At 34.0% G+C, this 15,990-nt stretch overlaps 2 protein-coding genes across 4 annotated transcripts; one reads left to right on the top strand and one right to left on the bottom strand.

The window, feature by feature from the left end:
- The first annotated feature begins 4,448 nt into the window (after positions 1–4,448).
- LOC107784501 (xyloglucan 6-xylosyltransferase 2) lies at positions 4,449–6,349 on the top strand. Its single transcript, XM_016605646.2, has one exon. The coding sequence runs from the start codon at positions 4,743–4,745 to the stop codon at positions 6,135–6,137; it is 1,395 nt and encodes a 464-aa protein (XP_016461132.2). The 5' UTR covers positions 4,449–4,742; the 3' UTR covers positions 6,138–6,349.
- A 3,924-nt stretch (positions 6,350–10,273) lies between these two features.
- Positions 10,274–15,752, bottom strand: LOC107784500 (F-box/kelch-repeat protein At3g06240-like). 3 transcript variants are annotated; one of them, XR_001647693.2, is made up of 3 exons: positions 14,258–15,752; positions 12,247–13,356; positions 10,274–10,587 (listed from the first exon to the last, which is right to left on the bottom strand). XR_001647693.2 is itself a non-coding variant. In XM_016605645.2 (2 exons), the coding sequence occupies exon 1, from the start codon at positions 15,392–15,394 to the stop codon at positions 14,288–14,290; it is 1,107 nt and encodes a 368-aa protein (XP_016461131.1). In that variant the 5' UTR covers positions 15,395–15,746; the 3' UTR covers positions 11,802–13,428; positions 14,258–14,287. The 3 variants fall into 3 exon arrangements, 1 of the variants encoding a protein (XP_016461131.1); XR_001647692.2 differs by having other exon boundaries at positions 11,802–13,356; XM_016605645.2 differs by lacking the exon at positions 10,274–10,587 and having other exon boundaries at positions 11,802–13,428; positions 14,258–15,746.
- Between the last annotated feature and the right edge of the window lie 238 nt (positions 15,753–15,990).

Genomic DNA, 15,990 nt, shown 5'->3' on the forward strand with positions numbered 1-15,990 from the left:
CATTTTCAACGTTACACTAAACATACACAGTATCCCGTCCAAGATTTTACATTTTCAACGTTACACTAAACATACACAGTATCATAAAATAGATAAAATATAGGTAAAATCTTGGGTCAGCAATAAAATATGAAATCTGAATCAGACAGTATAAATTAGCAAACATTTCACAAATGATCCTTTTTAAGAAAAAACAACCTGCCAGTTTAATTTTTCTTTAGGAGTGGGGCGATGAGGCATGTAATACTAATTCAATTCACAAGAGGTCTAAAATAAAGTAAAAAAGAAGAAGAAAAATAAGAACATAAATTTGGACCAGCAAATAGCAATCTTATGTTAAACAATTTTGGCAAGATAAAAATAATCTCACCGCAACATCCAAACTTACTATAAAAATTTTATATCCTTATTAGCGGAGAAAGTGCTTCGATCCCCGAGGATAAAAGTTGAAAACATCAACATATTTGCCAGTCGGCTACCCATCATGTCAAGTAATTTGCTGAAGTCAATATCGGAATAAAATTGCAACCCCAAAGCCTGAACGAATGGAAATTATAGCCCGATTAATTTAGTGCAAGGAATTTCGCATCACAAGAAAAAAATACACTAAACATCACAGTATGAGATTTGTTAAATAGTGAAGGAAAAGGAAAGAAGAAACAAAAAAGGTTACAATTCTAACACCTGAGAAATTATGGTTTACACAATATGAGATTTGTTAAATAGTGAAAGAAAAGGAAAGAAGAAACAAAAAAAGGTTACAATTCTAACACCTGAGAAATTATGGTTTACACAATATGAGATTTGTTAAATAGTGAAAGAAAAGGAAAGAAGAAACAAAAAAAGGTTACAATTCTAACACCTGAGAAATTATGGTTTACACAATATGAGATTTGTTAAATAGTGAAAGAAAAGGAAAGAAGAAACAAAAAAAGGTTACAATTCTAACACCTGAGAAATTATGGTTTACACAATATGAGATTTGTTAAATAGTGAAAGAAAAGGAAAGAAGAAACAAAAAAAGGTTACAATTCTAATACCTGTGAAATTAAGGTTTACACAAAGAGCACAATATGAATCTTCATTGTCCTCCTCAGTTTAACTCCTAAATTATACATTGACTTCTCTTGAAGATCAATTCCAAGTTCAAATGTACTCTTCTTTGCTGAGTGTGTATGTTATTTGTGCTGAGCTTTACCGCAAGAAAAAAAAAAAATGAAGCGAAAGATGGGATTTAAAGAGGAAGAGTGTAGTATGCAACTGTTGAATCTTATTTTATTGTAACGTATGCAACTGTAAGCTAGTATCTGTTTCTAATCTAATTATCACCATTATTTTCATTTTCATTAATTAAGAGTTGCAACCGTTGAATTCCTATAAATTAACAATTGCAACCGTCACATTCCTTCTTGGATATTTAATATTTAATTTGAATAAAGCAGTTTTTTACAATAAAATAAGAGGAAAAAAGGCGAAAAAACAGAAAAAAAGATAAATGACATTTCTGGTCTAGGAATGATACCACGTCACTGATCTTTTTCCTTGCTTTATATATATAGAATATATATATAGATTCTTATTATTATTACTGCTATATATTATATAATTTATATAAATAATTATTATAAAAAAAAGTGTTACAGTATATTTTTGGTTATTTGATTGAGGTTATTTTATATCAACAAGTTTATAAATTATGATAATTTTCTTCACTGATTAGTTAATATATTTGCTTCACTCTTAAATTTATCCTTTTTATATAGGAATAAAGTTATATATATCTATAACATAATGAATTTCTTTTAATTACAATGTTCTCCGAAACTGTATGAATACAAAAGTATTCATGCACCGGTTTTCTTTTAGTGTAATTCGACATATTATATTAGGTTATTTATAATTTATTTTAGATATTCACCAATAAATGTCAATTAAGTAAGGAGTAAATTTATTTTTGACACCATTAATGCTCAAAACTTAAGTTATTACGTTATGTACGTTTATTTCTTTTTCTTGTTTGTGATGATAGACAAATCAAAATTTGTGGACCTCAACATCCGATAGTCCACCACTTTATTTTTGTGCTCTTCTTCATATTTTGTTATTTAGAAAGCAAATTTTATGGTTAGTGTAAATATTTTATAAAATAAATTTAAGAGCCTCTCAATATGGTTTCGTCTTATATTACGAGATCCGTTGAGCCGCCCCTGATATAATCATATTATATTAGGTATGTAGTTGCATCATTTAAATTCACGTTGTAAAGTCTTGTACATTTGCAATTTTAGTTTATATGTTATTGAATTTTAAATTAATAATTTATATATTTTAAATGTATAACTTAAGATACCCCCTTCCCTTTTTCTCCATGAGCCGACCGGAAATAGTCTCTCTGCCTTTTAAAGGCAGGGATAAGGTCTGCATACAATCTACCCTCCCCATACCTCATTTGTGGGACTACACTGATTTTATTGTTGTTGTTGTTATAAATGTATTACTTCAGATAGATATATAGTTTGAACTAAAATTATATTATCCAGCCTAAATAAATTAATAATTTATGGATTTTAAATAAATTACTTAAGATAAATATATAATTTGAACTAAAATTATTCAGCTGTATCCGTAGAGCTAATTTTCCAGACTCTGCTGCAGACATGGTAAGGACTAAGGGCATTAAAAACGAGAATAAGAAAGGATATTTATTATTTTCTCCAAGTTTATAGGATTTTCTCGTTTATTTAACTTGCCTTTCCATATTATCCCTAGTATTGATTTTCCTTTTTCACTATAGTTAAACTTTTCTATAATAGGCATCCTACATAATAACACTTTACACATTTTTTTGATATATTTTTTTATGTTAGATTATAATATACTATATTTTTTTAATAATAGTTTGAAACCCATTTTAACCAACAAACAAAATAACAGAACAAACAAATAAGAAGAAGAAACAAATAAAGCTGGCCCTCCAAATGTCAAGTTAGACGGTGGAGAAGTCATCATCTTCTACAACTTTTCTTGCACTTTAATTCACCCTTTAAATAATTCTTTATTGCTAGTGCTACTAATTTTTGGTGCATTTTAATTCTTTATTTTCACTCAATATTGCAAAATTGCAAAATTACTAATGCTGCCGCGTGTCATGTTAACATGGCTGTGATGCATGTGTCCGGTAACAGACGGCGTAAATCCACTAGATCCGATTACCCGAATCAAGTCTAATCCATGTGGGTCTCCCTAATTCGTGGGCCATGTATAACGTGTGTTTGAACATAAAATTTTTCTCTTAATCATAATTAATTAGAATATATTTTTACTTTATTACATTACTTAATTATAATAAATTTAATTTAATTTGATATAAACATTTAGTGCGAGTAACTTTTACTTTCAATAAGCTCCTCATATATCAATGTTATGAACATTTGCTTAAAATCCAACAATCAATAATTTTTTTTTATATTTTATGTTAGTACTTTTAATACTAGGAGGAATAATAATTGATAACACTTAATTTAGACAGACTTAAGGAATAATATGTACACTGAGAATTCATATAACTTAGTCAAACTCCAACTTACTAAAAATAAAACTCATAAAAAGTATTAATGGAAGTAAAATTTACTTAGATCATGACTAGTAACATTTCATAAGAACATAAAATAACATAATCATAATCTCAAGATTCTCAACTCATTAAAAATTTATACATGCATGGTGCAAACTTAGGAAAATTACTAAGAAGCACCTTACAATACTTCTCTACAAGATACATAAATGAAATCACAAGAATTTATCAATAAAATCCAGACAAATTCATCTATAATATATTCAGCAAAGGTTATATAAATGTCAATAAATAATTCCCATATAATTGCTCAAAATTATTAAAGGAGTAAGGATTAAGTATATTGAACAATCAATTTATCTTTACAAAGCTAAAGCTCTGAAATTTCCCCAAGCCCATAATGCTCTTAATTGCTCAATTAAAGTATTAAACCATGTTACACATAATGAATGTGTATGGTCTAAACAGTTTAAACATGCATCTCTATAAGCTAAACAAGTGAAGGTCGTTTAGTTTGGAATAAAAACTTAATCTCTATATACGTATAAAAGATTGTTTTACTTATTCAGTGTTCGATATAAAACTATGTTTTGCTAATATAATCTTCACATAATTAAACAATAGTATTAATGCAGAGTTTATAATGGCAATGTGTCATAAGCTTGGAAAGTAAAATATATTATTTATGTGGACCTTTCACTAGAACTTGCCGTCTACCTGCCAAAGACTAAAATTGGAAAATAAAATGGAAAAAAGGAAACAGCATAGCACTACTCTCCCACTACGCGTAGTATCATCCAGACTGTAATTAATTAATAAATCATTTCATTAAATGATTAAAATAATATAACTTAAATAAAATATTTTAAATCTTGTCGGAATCATAAAGCATACAACAGTACATTCTTTCCTCTCATTTTTTTCATCTCCATCTCCATTTTTCTTACATCCACCGACACCTTTTTTCCCCTCATAAAAACCACCTCAGATCTTGTCTAAATCTCCATTTTTAAACACCCAATTTCCCAAATGAAATCAAGAACCAAGCTTTCCATTTCTGTATCAATTTCCTTGTTAAAACTTTCCAAGATTTGATTTTTATCCCTTTTTCACCATCAAGATTTGATTTTTATTCCATTTCAGCTTCTGGGTATTTAATAAAAATAAAATGCTAGATCGGTTCTTGAGTGCTCGTAGAGCATGGCAAGTTAGGAGAATTGTAAGAAATGGAAAGCTTACATTTTTATGTTTGTTTCTTACCATTGTTGTCCTTAGAGGCAATTTGGGTGCTGGAAAATTTGGTACACCTGGTCAAGATTTGAAGGAAATTCGTGACACATTTAGCTATGTTCGAAAGCGCGTGGAGCCCAGACGCGTTCTTGAGGAAGCACAGCAGGTAGATACTGCAACTGAGGGTGGTGGTGGTGCTACATCATCAGATAGTAATAATTATGCTACTTTTGATTTAAAGAAGATTTTAGTTGATGAAGATGATGGTGAGCCTGAGTTTAAGAGAGATCCAAATGAACCTTATAGTCTTGGTCCTAAAATATCAGATTGGGATGAGCAGAGGGCTGAGTGGTTGAAAAAGAATCTTAATTTTCCTAATTTTGTAGGACCAAATAAGCCTAGGGTTTTGTTGGTTACTGGTTCATCACCTAAACCATGTGAAAATCCAATTGGCGATCATTACTTGTTGAAGTCAATAAAGAACAAGATTGATTATTGCAGGCTTCATGGGATTGAGATTTTTTACAATATGGCTTTGCTTGATGCTGAAATGTCTGGTTTTTGGGCTAAATTGCCTTTGCTTAGGAAGCTTTTGCTTTCACATCCTGAGATCGAGTTTATTTGGTGGATGGATAGTGATGCTATGTTTACTGATATGGCTTTTGAGCTGCCTTGGGAAAGGTATAAAGATGTTGATCTTGTTATGCATGGATGGAATGATATGGTTTATAATGAGAAGAATTGGATTGGTTTGAATACTGGTAGTTTCTTATTGAGGAATACTCAATTTGCTTTAGATTTGCTTGATACTTTGGCACCTATGGGACCAAAGGGAAAGACTAGGGATGAAGCCGGGGCAGTTCTTACTCGGGAGCTTAAAGGTAGACCAGTTTTTGAAGCTGATGATCAGTCTGCAATGGTATATATATTGGCTACTCAGAAGGAGAAATGGGGTGATAAGGTATATCTTGAGAGTGCTTATTACTTGCACGGTTACTGGGGTATTTTGGTGGATAAATATGAAGAGATGATTGAGAATTACCACCCGGGTCTTGGTGATCATAGGTGGCCACTTGTTACTCACTTTGTGGGTTGCAAGCCTTGTGCAAAGTTTGGAGATTATTCAGTAGAGAGGTGTTTGAAGCAAATGGATCGTGCATTCAACTTTGGCGACAACCAGATCCTTCAGATGTATGGATTCACTCATAAATCACTTGGTAGTAGGAGAGTGAAGAGAACACGGAACGAAACAAGCAATCCGCTTGAAGTGAATGATGAGCTTGGGTTACTTCACCCACCATTTAAAGCTGTCAAGGTACCGTCATCTTCTTGAATGCACAAGAAAGAGATGCATTAAAGTCGAGATTAGGATGCTCTTTTACCTTAAATTTTTGTACCACTTATTCACGATATGTGCCACGATGTACTTGTTATTTACGCCTGTGTTAGAACACTGGTTATTGTATTCCTTCATTTGTCATAGTGTTCTTGTGACATAATCTTTTTAAGTTATATAAATTTCAATGGAAGGCATAATTGAATTCATATTGTATGTTCTCCTTGTTCATTTTTGGTTGCCGTTGTGATTTGGAGGCATCTGCTTTGGTGCATTCTTCCTTCGTTGAGGTTATATTCTTTGCTATTCTCATTTTGTATTGGATGCCGCTGAAGGATGGATTCTTATTGCTGCGCATAGTTCTTGCGATGAACATTCTTGGTTAATTATTAATACTGCCACATTAAGTTTCTATCATGCTGGAGCTTTAAACCAAAAATGTGTTTCTGCGAAGAGTGAAGGTAGTACTGGAGATATTTTTTTGATTGGTGAAAAGTAAATTCATTGATGTCAATAGGACCAAGTTGGTACCTATCATGTTACCAAAAGTGTTATGTATTCCATCCCCTCTAAGTCCATAAGAAATTCATGAATTCCAATATATCTTCTATTTCCTGTACAGGTTTCCTTTTACACCAAGAATTTAAGTTCTGTAGACAAATAGATCAAGTCAAGCTTCATTAATTGCTAGCCATCCAAAGATAGCCAGTGTTTTGGGACATAAGTTCTTCATATCAGCTTCCAGGGCCATTGTTGCTTCCTTCCTCTACTGCTTTAGATAGCTAATCAGCTAATAGAGTCTCGTACAAAGGGTTGGAAATAAAGCTTTTACCTTATTTCAGGGGGGTTAGTGTGTATCGTTCGGGGATCACATTGGTGGGAATAAAGGCCGACACGTCTCCCGCTTGTGTTTCAGTGACGGGTAAGGCGGTCAAGCTACATGTGCCTGTTTGGTCCCATCGTTTAGCCGCTCTTTCTAAGAGACATGAATGTAAATTGAAAACATCCCTTGGGAAAGCCTCACGACCTGATGGTCAGCGTAACAATAATGACATTTGTCGGTATGCTACTGCGTGTTTACTAAGATTAGACTGAGGAAATTCTTTTTTTCTTAGCCATCCATACCAAAGAATCAGATCTGTCCCTTGTTAACACTATACTGTCCAAACTTAGTTATGAGCATGCTTGCACTCTCTAGTTCCCAATCTTGAAGGTTTCTTCTGAAATGGAGATGACAGTTAGTTGCATTAAAGCAGTGCTGCAGTCTTTGCCGTAGTTCCTCTTTGCCATCAGTGTTTTTAAAAGGGAAAAGTGAGAAGCGAATATCGCAATTTATGAAAAATTTAGAACTGTCAAACATACATGAATTTAGGACTATATAAATTAAAAGGTAATTAAATACCTAATTTCAACTTTGATATGCACCAATGCTAATATAGATACAACTCTTACAGTTGAGATTGAAAGGACTGCCGATGTTCTTTTGGATCACTTTGCATTGCAATGAAGCGATAATGCCTCCCTTCGCATTGTTTCAGCTCTTTAAGCAATGAAGAGATGGCTTTTTAATAACATTGTTTGCCATTGTTGAACCTCCAGAACCATTTGAACAAAAAAAGCTTTTGTTATGGAGCCTAAAGTTTCTAACTCCAAGTCCTGCATATATTTTCTGTCTCATCACTGTTGATCACTTAATCAGATGTAGCTTCCTTCTATCAGCATTTTCTTCCCACAGTAACCTCAGTCTGTCAAGGTTGTGTAGTGATCTTCACAGGAATGGGAAATAGAGAGACATCATATTTGTTGGAATACCATCTAGCGCACTGTTAATGAGTGTCTTATATGCTGCTAATCTTAATTTTTTCTTTTTCTTGGAGGAGTAATTATGCTGCTAATTTTTATGCACTCTGCATATCCTGTCAAACAATAGCAAAGTCAGACAGCCAAACTTGACATGGCCAACTTACGAGGACTTCATGCAGGGTTCCTCTGTTAGTAAAGGTATTTTACAAATTATTGAGAAATTTATTAGAGGTTTCACAGTTTGAAAAGTATCTATCACTAAGATTCATTTGGATGATTCCAACCCAATGTCCCGGTTGGAAATGTGAAGCTTAGATATCTATAATAGCCTACTGGATGGTATTTGAAATCTTGCTATGAGAATATTCACCTAGATTTGAATAGTATTATTCAAAAGATTTGTGTTGGTGTAGTAGCTATCTTGTACACTTCTAAGAACAAGATGCCATGTTTTTCTTTTTTAAGTTTTAGCCTTTTGCTTTTTGTTCTTGTATAGTTTTATTGAACTTGAGAAATGGGTGAAACCGTGCAAACAGAGCAGACTGGATACAGAGAGTTCATATAGCACTCCAGCTAGTCTGGAACTCTGGATTAAGGTTGCAAGTAATTGATTGATTGGCAGTTTCATCGAGCTAATAGAACTCAGGCCCTATTGCATTTCTTTGGGGAAGTGATAGAAGCATCGCCGATGGGCTCTGTTCCACTTTGTTAGTTGCACATAAATAGCATGTTATTTAGTTTTGACCTCTAGGTTCTGAAAGTATTATCATGCATTCTGTTTCATTTATGTAATGTTAGTGAGTTCAGAATCTTTTTCCAACTATATCATAGTTGATTCACCTCAATTACAGTCTATTTTGATGAGAGAATAACTATCCACTTGGCTTAGAAAGAAGTTTATAGTCCTATTTGGTAGTTTTCAAGGGGTATACTAGTTATCTTTTGGAATGCAAGTTGCAGGAGAATGTAGCACAAATATGGGGACTGGTCTCGGGACCAGGGGTGCATGTAAGAAAATTATATGCTGCTTAGTTCTTAGGGAAGCGGATAATGAGAAAATTAGCAATGACAGCGCATGTTAGCAGCTTACAATAGCAGCAGTTAGGTGAGTTTCAATTGTATAAATAAGAAAGTGTACTCTTTACAGTAGAATATCAATACATTATGCTATTTTTGTTCATTTCTCTCAGGCTTGTTGCTTAGTTTCTGCATTATCCCTGAGCTGCCATTGAAGCTCTTGAGCTGTGTTGTATTGCTTCTGAACTAAAGTTACCAACATCATCATATCAAGAACCCTCAAGCCAACTCCAAGAATCCATTTTTGAAGAGTAATATCAATGGAAGTGTATGTAATACCCGCTTCATTTCGTCATCTGTGTTATACAATAGCAGGAAAGCATAAAAATCTTGTTATCATGTAATAGGATCATATCCTTTTTTCCATGCAATGGTAAAACTAGCAAGTTGGTAAAAGTTATTTTCTTGCATTACAAGTAAAATCTTGGTCATTCACCACCAAAACCAAAGCCATTGCAAGAACCAACGTGCTATCATCGGTGATGGCTGTCTTGATTTCGATTTCATTCTCCATTGGCGACGTATGCAGAAAAGTTGGATCTTGAATCTAAGAAGAACTAGACGCAATAGAAAGTGTGTTTGAATTTAAAAAGTGGAAAGCATAGGTGTCTCGCTTAAGGAATTTGTATCATTTTTCCAGCCAGAAACACAAATAAGAGAAGCAAGCACAATTGTCTCATCTCAATGCCAAAGTTAAGTGTGCTTGGGCGAGAGTATACTATAATCGGTGACCCCCTTGGAAGTTCTCGTGTTGCATCCAGACGCCACTTGTGGGTGTTCAAACTGATGTACAAAATGAATCGATTTAGCTCTCTAATAAGAGAAAAAAGAAGTTGCTTGCAAGCTGCTGCAATGCTAATTGCAAGCCTCTTTGGGAAATTGTTTACAAGCTACTTGCTTGATTGCAAACTCCTCCATTGCAAATTTCTCCTGAAAGCTTGTAAAATTGTAAACCTCTTCAGAAAACTACTTTCAAGTTATTTGCAAAGGAGTACATGAAATTGTGCACAATTTGATGTATTCATAACACGTTCACATTTTTGAGTTTTCACGTTCTTTTTTTGTTTGTATTGCTTTGAGCCTTTTGCAAGAGAACTTTACCTTTTCACTCAATAGTTTGCAATCTTTTGAATCATGCTAAAACATTGCAAAGCTAAAAATCTGTTTACAGCAATTCAAAGGATAATATCCTTGGTTTCATAAAATGGGAAGACTTGATGTAAAATATCCTGCTAAATGTGCATACATAGTTACTGAGATCATCTATCATCTGATATTAAGAAACTCAATTGAGATGTCAACAATCAACTACATCGGGAACCGGTTTCTCCTTACGATGCTATACTGTTGTTCATTGTATACTACACAGTATACAAATCACAAATGCAAGTCTACTTCAAAAACTCTCCTTCTACGATAGTGATCTTCTTAAGATCTAAAATAGTATCCATTTTATAACATCATAATTAAAGAGCAACACTCCTGGAACTAAAATATAGTGAGATCCAGGGCTCAATGGCTCTGTCCAAGTTCTCTAACAATCAATTCCATAGATTGTCCAAGTTCCCTGCACAAGGCATAGAACAAGTGTTAAATGGATTATATGGCATTATACTCAACAGATAAATGCATGTGCTAACCTGTACCCTCAACATGTCTGTAGACTATATGTTGTAACATGATAGCAACTTCAGAAGAATAAATATGAAAGCCAGCAACATTCATTAAAAGCAACGGATTTGGCTAAAGGTGTAGCCTTCATAATACTGCTGAAACTGTTATTTGTCAAAGTTGCAATCACAGTTTTGCTATGCAAATAAAATAGAGTGGCTTTTGAGAACAATTTACAGGAAAAACAAGACAATCAGTGATAAACCATCCTATCATAGGCGATAAATGAACCAGAAAATAACGACATATTTATGCATCAAGAGTTTTTAAAAAGAGCTTCTTCGAGATTTAGTTATCTTAGTATAAGATAGAAAATATGCTAAATTATTAACTAGCAGGTATCTGCTTCTTAAGATATAGTTCTAGCCAACATTGACCTTTACTCTTTGTAATCATAGATTCTGACAATTACACAATCAAGCAGGGAGTAACGTAAATGTAATTTATGTATATAGAGCAGCTAGATAAGACTTCTACCATCAGATTGCTTAAAAACAGCATGCACAGAAGTGGCCACAATACTACATTAGTTCATTGCGAGGTTAACTCATGAGTCAAAGAAGAGTCAAAAGGTCTGCAAACTATTCTTTTCAAGACAGTGTATGCCCAAAATGTAACTATTTTTCCCTTAAAGCACTAGCATTTTATGATGTTGAATTAATGCAAGTGACGAATCCAAGTTTTTTCCTTTTCATGTAATGCAATATATCTTCTTCAGGATTGAAGAATTGCCATCACAAACTCTACGAGGATGAGAGAATTACACAATTCTAGGAGGACAAAAGAATTACCTTTCATAAAACTCTATGGGTCGTTTGGTTGGAAAAAAGTTATCCAAGATTAGTTATCCCGGGATTAGTTATTCCATCTTTCCATGGAGATAAAAAAACACTACAATCCCGGGATAACTAATCCCGGGATTAATTATACCGCAATTTTCTCCCAACTAAACATGGGATACTCTTCTTAAATTTAGTCCCGGGATTAATTATTCCTTATCCCTCATACCAAACGAGCCCTATGGGTTTATTTTATTGAAGCAAATATGAGGACATAATAAAAAATATAAACTAAAAATGAATGAAATATCATGAAAATCTGATGTAATACCTGAGTACAACATCATCTCAGAATATTGCATCAAGGCCAAACATAGGAGAGACAAGACTCTCCATGAAAGTTCTAGTCCTTCCAAACTTAGTAATTATTCCATCAACATTCAAATCTCTCCACTGTTTATCTTTCTTATTGTAGACAAACAACTTCTCTTCTCCACTCACATCCAAAACAATATCATTATCACTCATTAAATACAAGGGGGTGAAACCTGAATCTCGTCTTGTAACACTAAATTTGTGTCGGATAACCATTGCTTCGCTCTGCTTCATGCAATGAAGAAACAAAGCAATAGCTTTTAATAACATTGAGCTAGTTAATTGACAATTTGACACTACCATGACTTATGAGGAAGAAATATTGCAAGTACTGTGACAGGGGATTTTTAGTGCAAGACAAGGTCTAATGATTGCTTCAATGAAGAGGTGGTGATTGTTACCTAAGACCAGATAGAGTTTACGATTGCAATCAACAAACTGTTTCCTGCTACTTCCCTCACTTGCCTAACAAATTCTTGCACGGTGATCTTTCCCTTTTGATGATCATTCTGATATTTTCTTATCAACTTGATAGCATGAGAGGCAAGATATTTGATAATCTAGTGATACAAACCATCAAAGGAAATCCTTGGTAAATTTAATTCTTTGAAAGAGTTGGAAATTCATCAATCCCTTCTGAATGAGACGAAGCTCTGAAACTGACTACGACTTCAGAGAAGATATGTGTACTGAGGCGACTACTCCAAACTATATACTTCTTGGAGATATCAAGTTGTCAACCCCAGAATAAACATCCCCTGAACTTGGTTTAAACTGTTGTGAACAAGGAGTTACTACTTCCAATCTTCCTAGAACCAATTCGCAAATCAATAAATGCCTTAGTCTTGAATAGAAGTTTGGAGACAATCAAGAAGGTAATCAGGAGCAGAAAATTGAACTCCATGACAGAACTTGGACAAAACCATATTTCTTCTTTAGAAACTCCATACCAACCAACCTTCCTATTAGCAGTCCTGTTGCACTTTTTCTCCATGGCTTTAGTAACTAGAAGGAAATATCGGAACTTTGTTTGTGAAACAAAGCTGGAACAAGCATCATATGAATTAATGATGCTAGTGCACCCAAACCAGATACAGACTTAGCCCTGATAACTTTATGCATCTTATGATCTTGATTGATTAGCACCAAGTCACTACCAGATAAACGAGTTCTTTCGTTAGTTTTACTCCCTGAAACCCCACTCATCCGATCTGGAGTTGCTAGACTTCATTCTCCACTTTTGCTATGAGGATTTGTTCTTGAGCTCGATTTCAGCCGGATCTTCAAACCTGTGCCTCTTCGCATTTAGCATGTTGGGCCACCATGGTTAATTCTGGTGAAAAGAGAGTATAAAAATCAAGAAGAAAGGATCGAATATACTCGAGGTTTCTTGGACAAAGAGGAAAAGAAACCGCTGGAGTAACATCCTTGGAACTAGAATATATTGAGATCCAAGCCTCTGCGACTTTGTCCACAGTTCTACTTTCTATTCCATAGAACCAGATTAACTCCTGTGCAAGGCATAGAACAAGCGTCAAATGGTATTATGCGGCATTACCAGAAACAAAAATGGATATGCCACCCTGTAGTAACATGAAAGCAACTTCAGAAGAATAAATATGTAAACTAGCAACATTTGTTAAAAGCAAGGGATTTGGCTAAAGGTGTAGCCTTATAATACTGCTGAAACTGTTACCTATCAAAATTGCTACCACGGTGTTCCTATGCAAATAAAATAGTGCTTTTGAATAATTTATAGGGTAAACAAGACAATCAGCGACAAACCATCCTATTGTAGCAAATAAATGAAGCAGAAAATGACAACACATTTTTGTATCAAGAGTTCAAAAGAGCTTCAAGGTTTGTCTATCTTATAGCATGAAACAAAAAAAAAAACACTAACCAGCAGGTATCTGCTTCTTAAGCTATAACACTAGCCAACATTGACCTTTAGTCTTTGAAGTCATAGATCTTGACAAGTACACGATCATGAGGTAGCAACATAAATGTTATTTCTGTATTTAAAGCAGCTAGATAAGACTTACGGTCAGATTGCTTAAATTTACATAAACTATTCTTTTCAAGACAACGTATGCCCAAAAAGTAACTATTGTTTTCCCTTATAAAGCACCAGCATTTTGTGATACTGAATGCAAGAGACAAATCCAAGTTTTTTTCCTTTTCATGTAATACAATTAATCACTGTATGTTTTCTTCAGGCTGAAGTATAACCATCACAAAACTCTATGAGGACGAGAGAATTACCAATCACACAACTCTATGAGGACAAAAGAATTACCATTCATAAAACTCTATGGGTTCATTTTATTGAATCAAATGAGGACTAAATGAAAAATATTATGCAAAATACACCAAAAATTAATAAGGCTCATGAAAGTATTGATCTAATACCTGAGTACAACATCATCTCGGCATATTATATCAAGCACGATGGTAACCTTCAGTTCCCTTGCTAAACATAGGAGAGACAAGACTCTCCATGAAAGTTCCAATTCTTTCAAACTTGGCAGTTATTCCATCAACCTTCATATCTCTCCATTGATCCTCTTTCATGTTATAGATAGTCAACTTCTCCGTATCCACATTCAATACAACATCATCATCACTGATTGAACAAAATGGTACCGAACCATACTCTAAATCCAGTCTAGCAATCCTAAATCTAGTCCAAGACTCCTCATCTCCATACTCTCTCATCATCCAAACATCAACTTCGTTTTCTAACGTATCAAATAACATACAAAGACACCCTCTAAGAGCCGAAAGCTTATTAAACACAAAACTATTGTTATCAAGTGTAGCAGGTGTTGGCACCTCCAAGAATTTCTCATTACTTAAATCAAAAGCAACAATTACATATGAATAATCAGGAGCTTTCCTAGCCAACCAATGCAAAGCCTCATTTACCAAAACCCCAGAAGCACGCATACGAACTGCATGATAATGAGGTAAACTCTGAAGTCTCTTCCATAGACCCATTCTCAGAGAGTAGACATCAACAAAAGTACTTTCAATATGCCCTCGATATCGAGAAAGAGAAACCACCTTATAATCATCAGTAGCAAAATCATACCCTAGACCATACACGCTACAGCTACCAGGTAAGGGAATAGCCAAATGAAAGTTTGGAATTCTATGGTACTTTACGGTTGTGGGGTTTATTAAATACTTAATCATTTCATCATTCAATACCAAAACCAAGCCATTACATGAGCCAACAACTCTTACCCAGTTATATGAGAGCTGCTGAAAATTAAGTTTTCTTGAAATGGCATCAATTGTTCCATTTTGGGGGTTGTGGTTAAAAGTGATAGTATGAAGAGAGTTTGAAGCAGAGACATAAATGAGTTTCTTTTCTTCTTTATGGGCATGGATTGTGAGGTGAAATTTGATGAATTGCGGGTCTGAGAGAAAATTGTGCCACTGATTTGATACGCACTTGTATTGACCTACGAATTTTGCAGGGAGCCGAGAGAGTATGTCAATTATGATTTCTTGAGGTAGGGTTTCAGCTTTGCTCATCGCCATGGTTGAATTTGGATTTGGAGGAGAAAGTGAAACTAATTTAAGGTATTTTCTTGTATCTGTACTCTAGTGGAGTAGTTTTTTAACTTTTGGAAAATCATTGATAATAAAAAAAATTTAAGCTAATGGATGGAAAAGTGTATTCAAATTTCTTTTCCAGCAAAATTTTCTCTTTCGACTTGATTGTGCTTTTGGTAATTGGTGCTTCGAAGACACTCAAACACATAACACCATCCTCACCTATTTTACCACTCTTTATACCACTGAAATCTACCCAATCCCCATTACCAGGCACACTGTTGTGCCCCTCCCTTATCTCATCCACTGATACGTCCAACCTTCTAAACCCTGTAACTGACTTAGAAATTCTCTCAGCGGTTAAGTCATTTAAACCTTTTAAAGACCTTCACCCTTTCTTTTATGGAAATTTTGACTTCTATAACAAATCTTTACACCCTATTTATTACAAATAAAAACTATTTTAAAATATTATTTTCTATAACTACCTTTTAATTTTTATAACAAAATATATATTTATGGTCACTTCCTACTGTTAAGACATTAAATACGCTGTCTAATATTTTTCTCTCTCGTTCTTT

The sequence above is a fragment of the Nicotiana tabacum genome, chromosome 14 (genome assembly GCF_000715075.1).
Source record: "Nicotiana tabacum cultivar K326 chromosome 14, ASM71507v2, whole genome shotgun sequence".
Classification (NCBI taxonomy): Eukaryota; Viridiplantae; Streptophyta; class Magnoliopsida; order Solanales; family Solanaceae; genus Nicotiana; species Nicotiana tabacum.

Bases quoted from the DNA above. Each gene is read 5' to 3' on its own strand.
- LOC107784501 (XM_016605646.2), top strand. From the start codon at position 4,743: ATGCTAGATCGGTTCTTGAGTGCTCGTAGAGCATGGCAAGTTAGGAGA.
- LOC107784500 (XM_016605645.2), bottom strand. From the start codon at position 15,394: ATGGCGATGAGCAAAGCTGAAACCCTACCTCAAGAAATCATAATTGAC.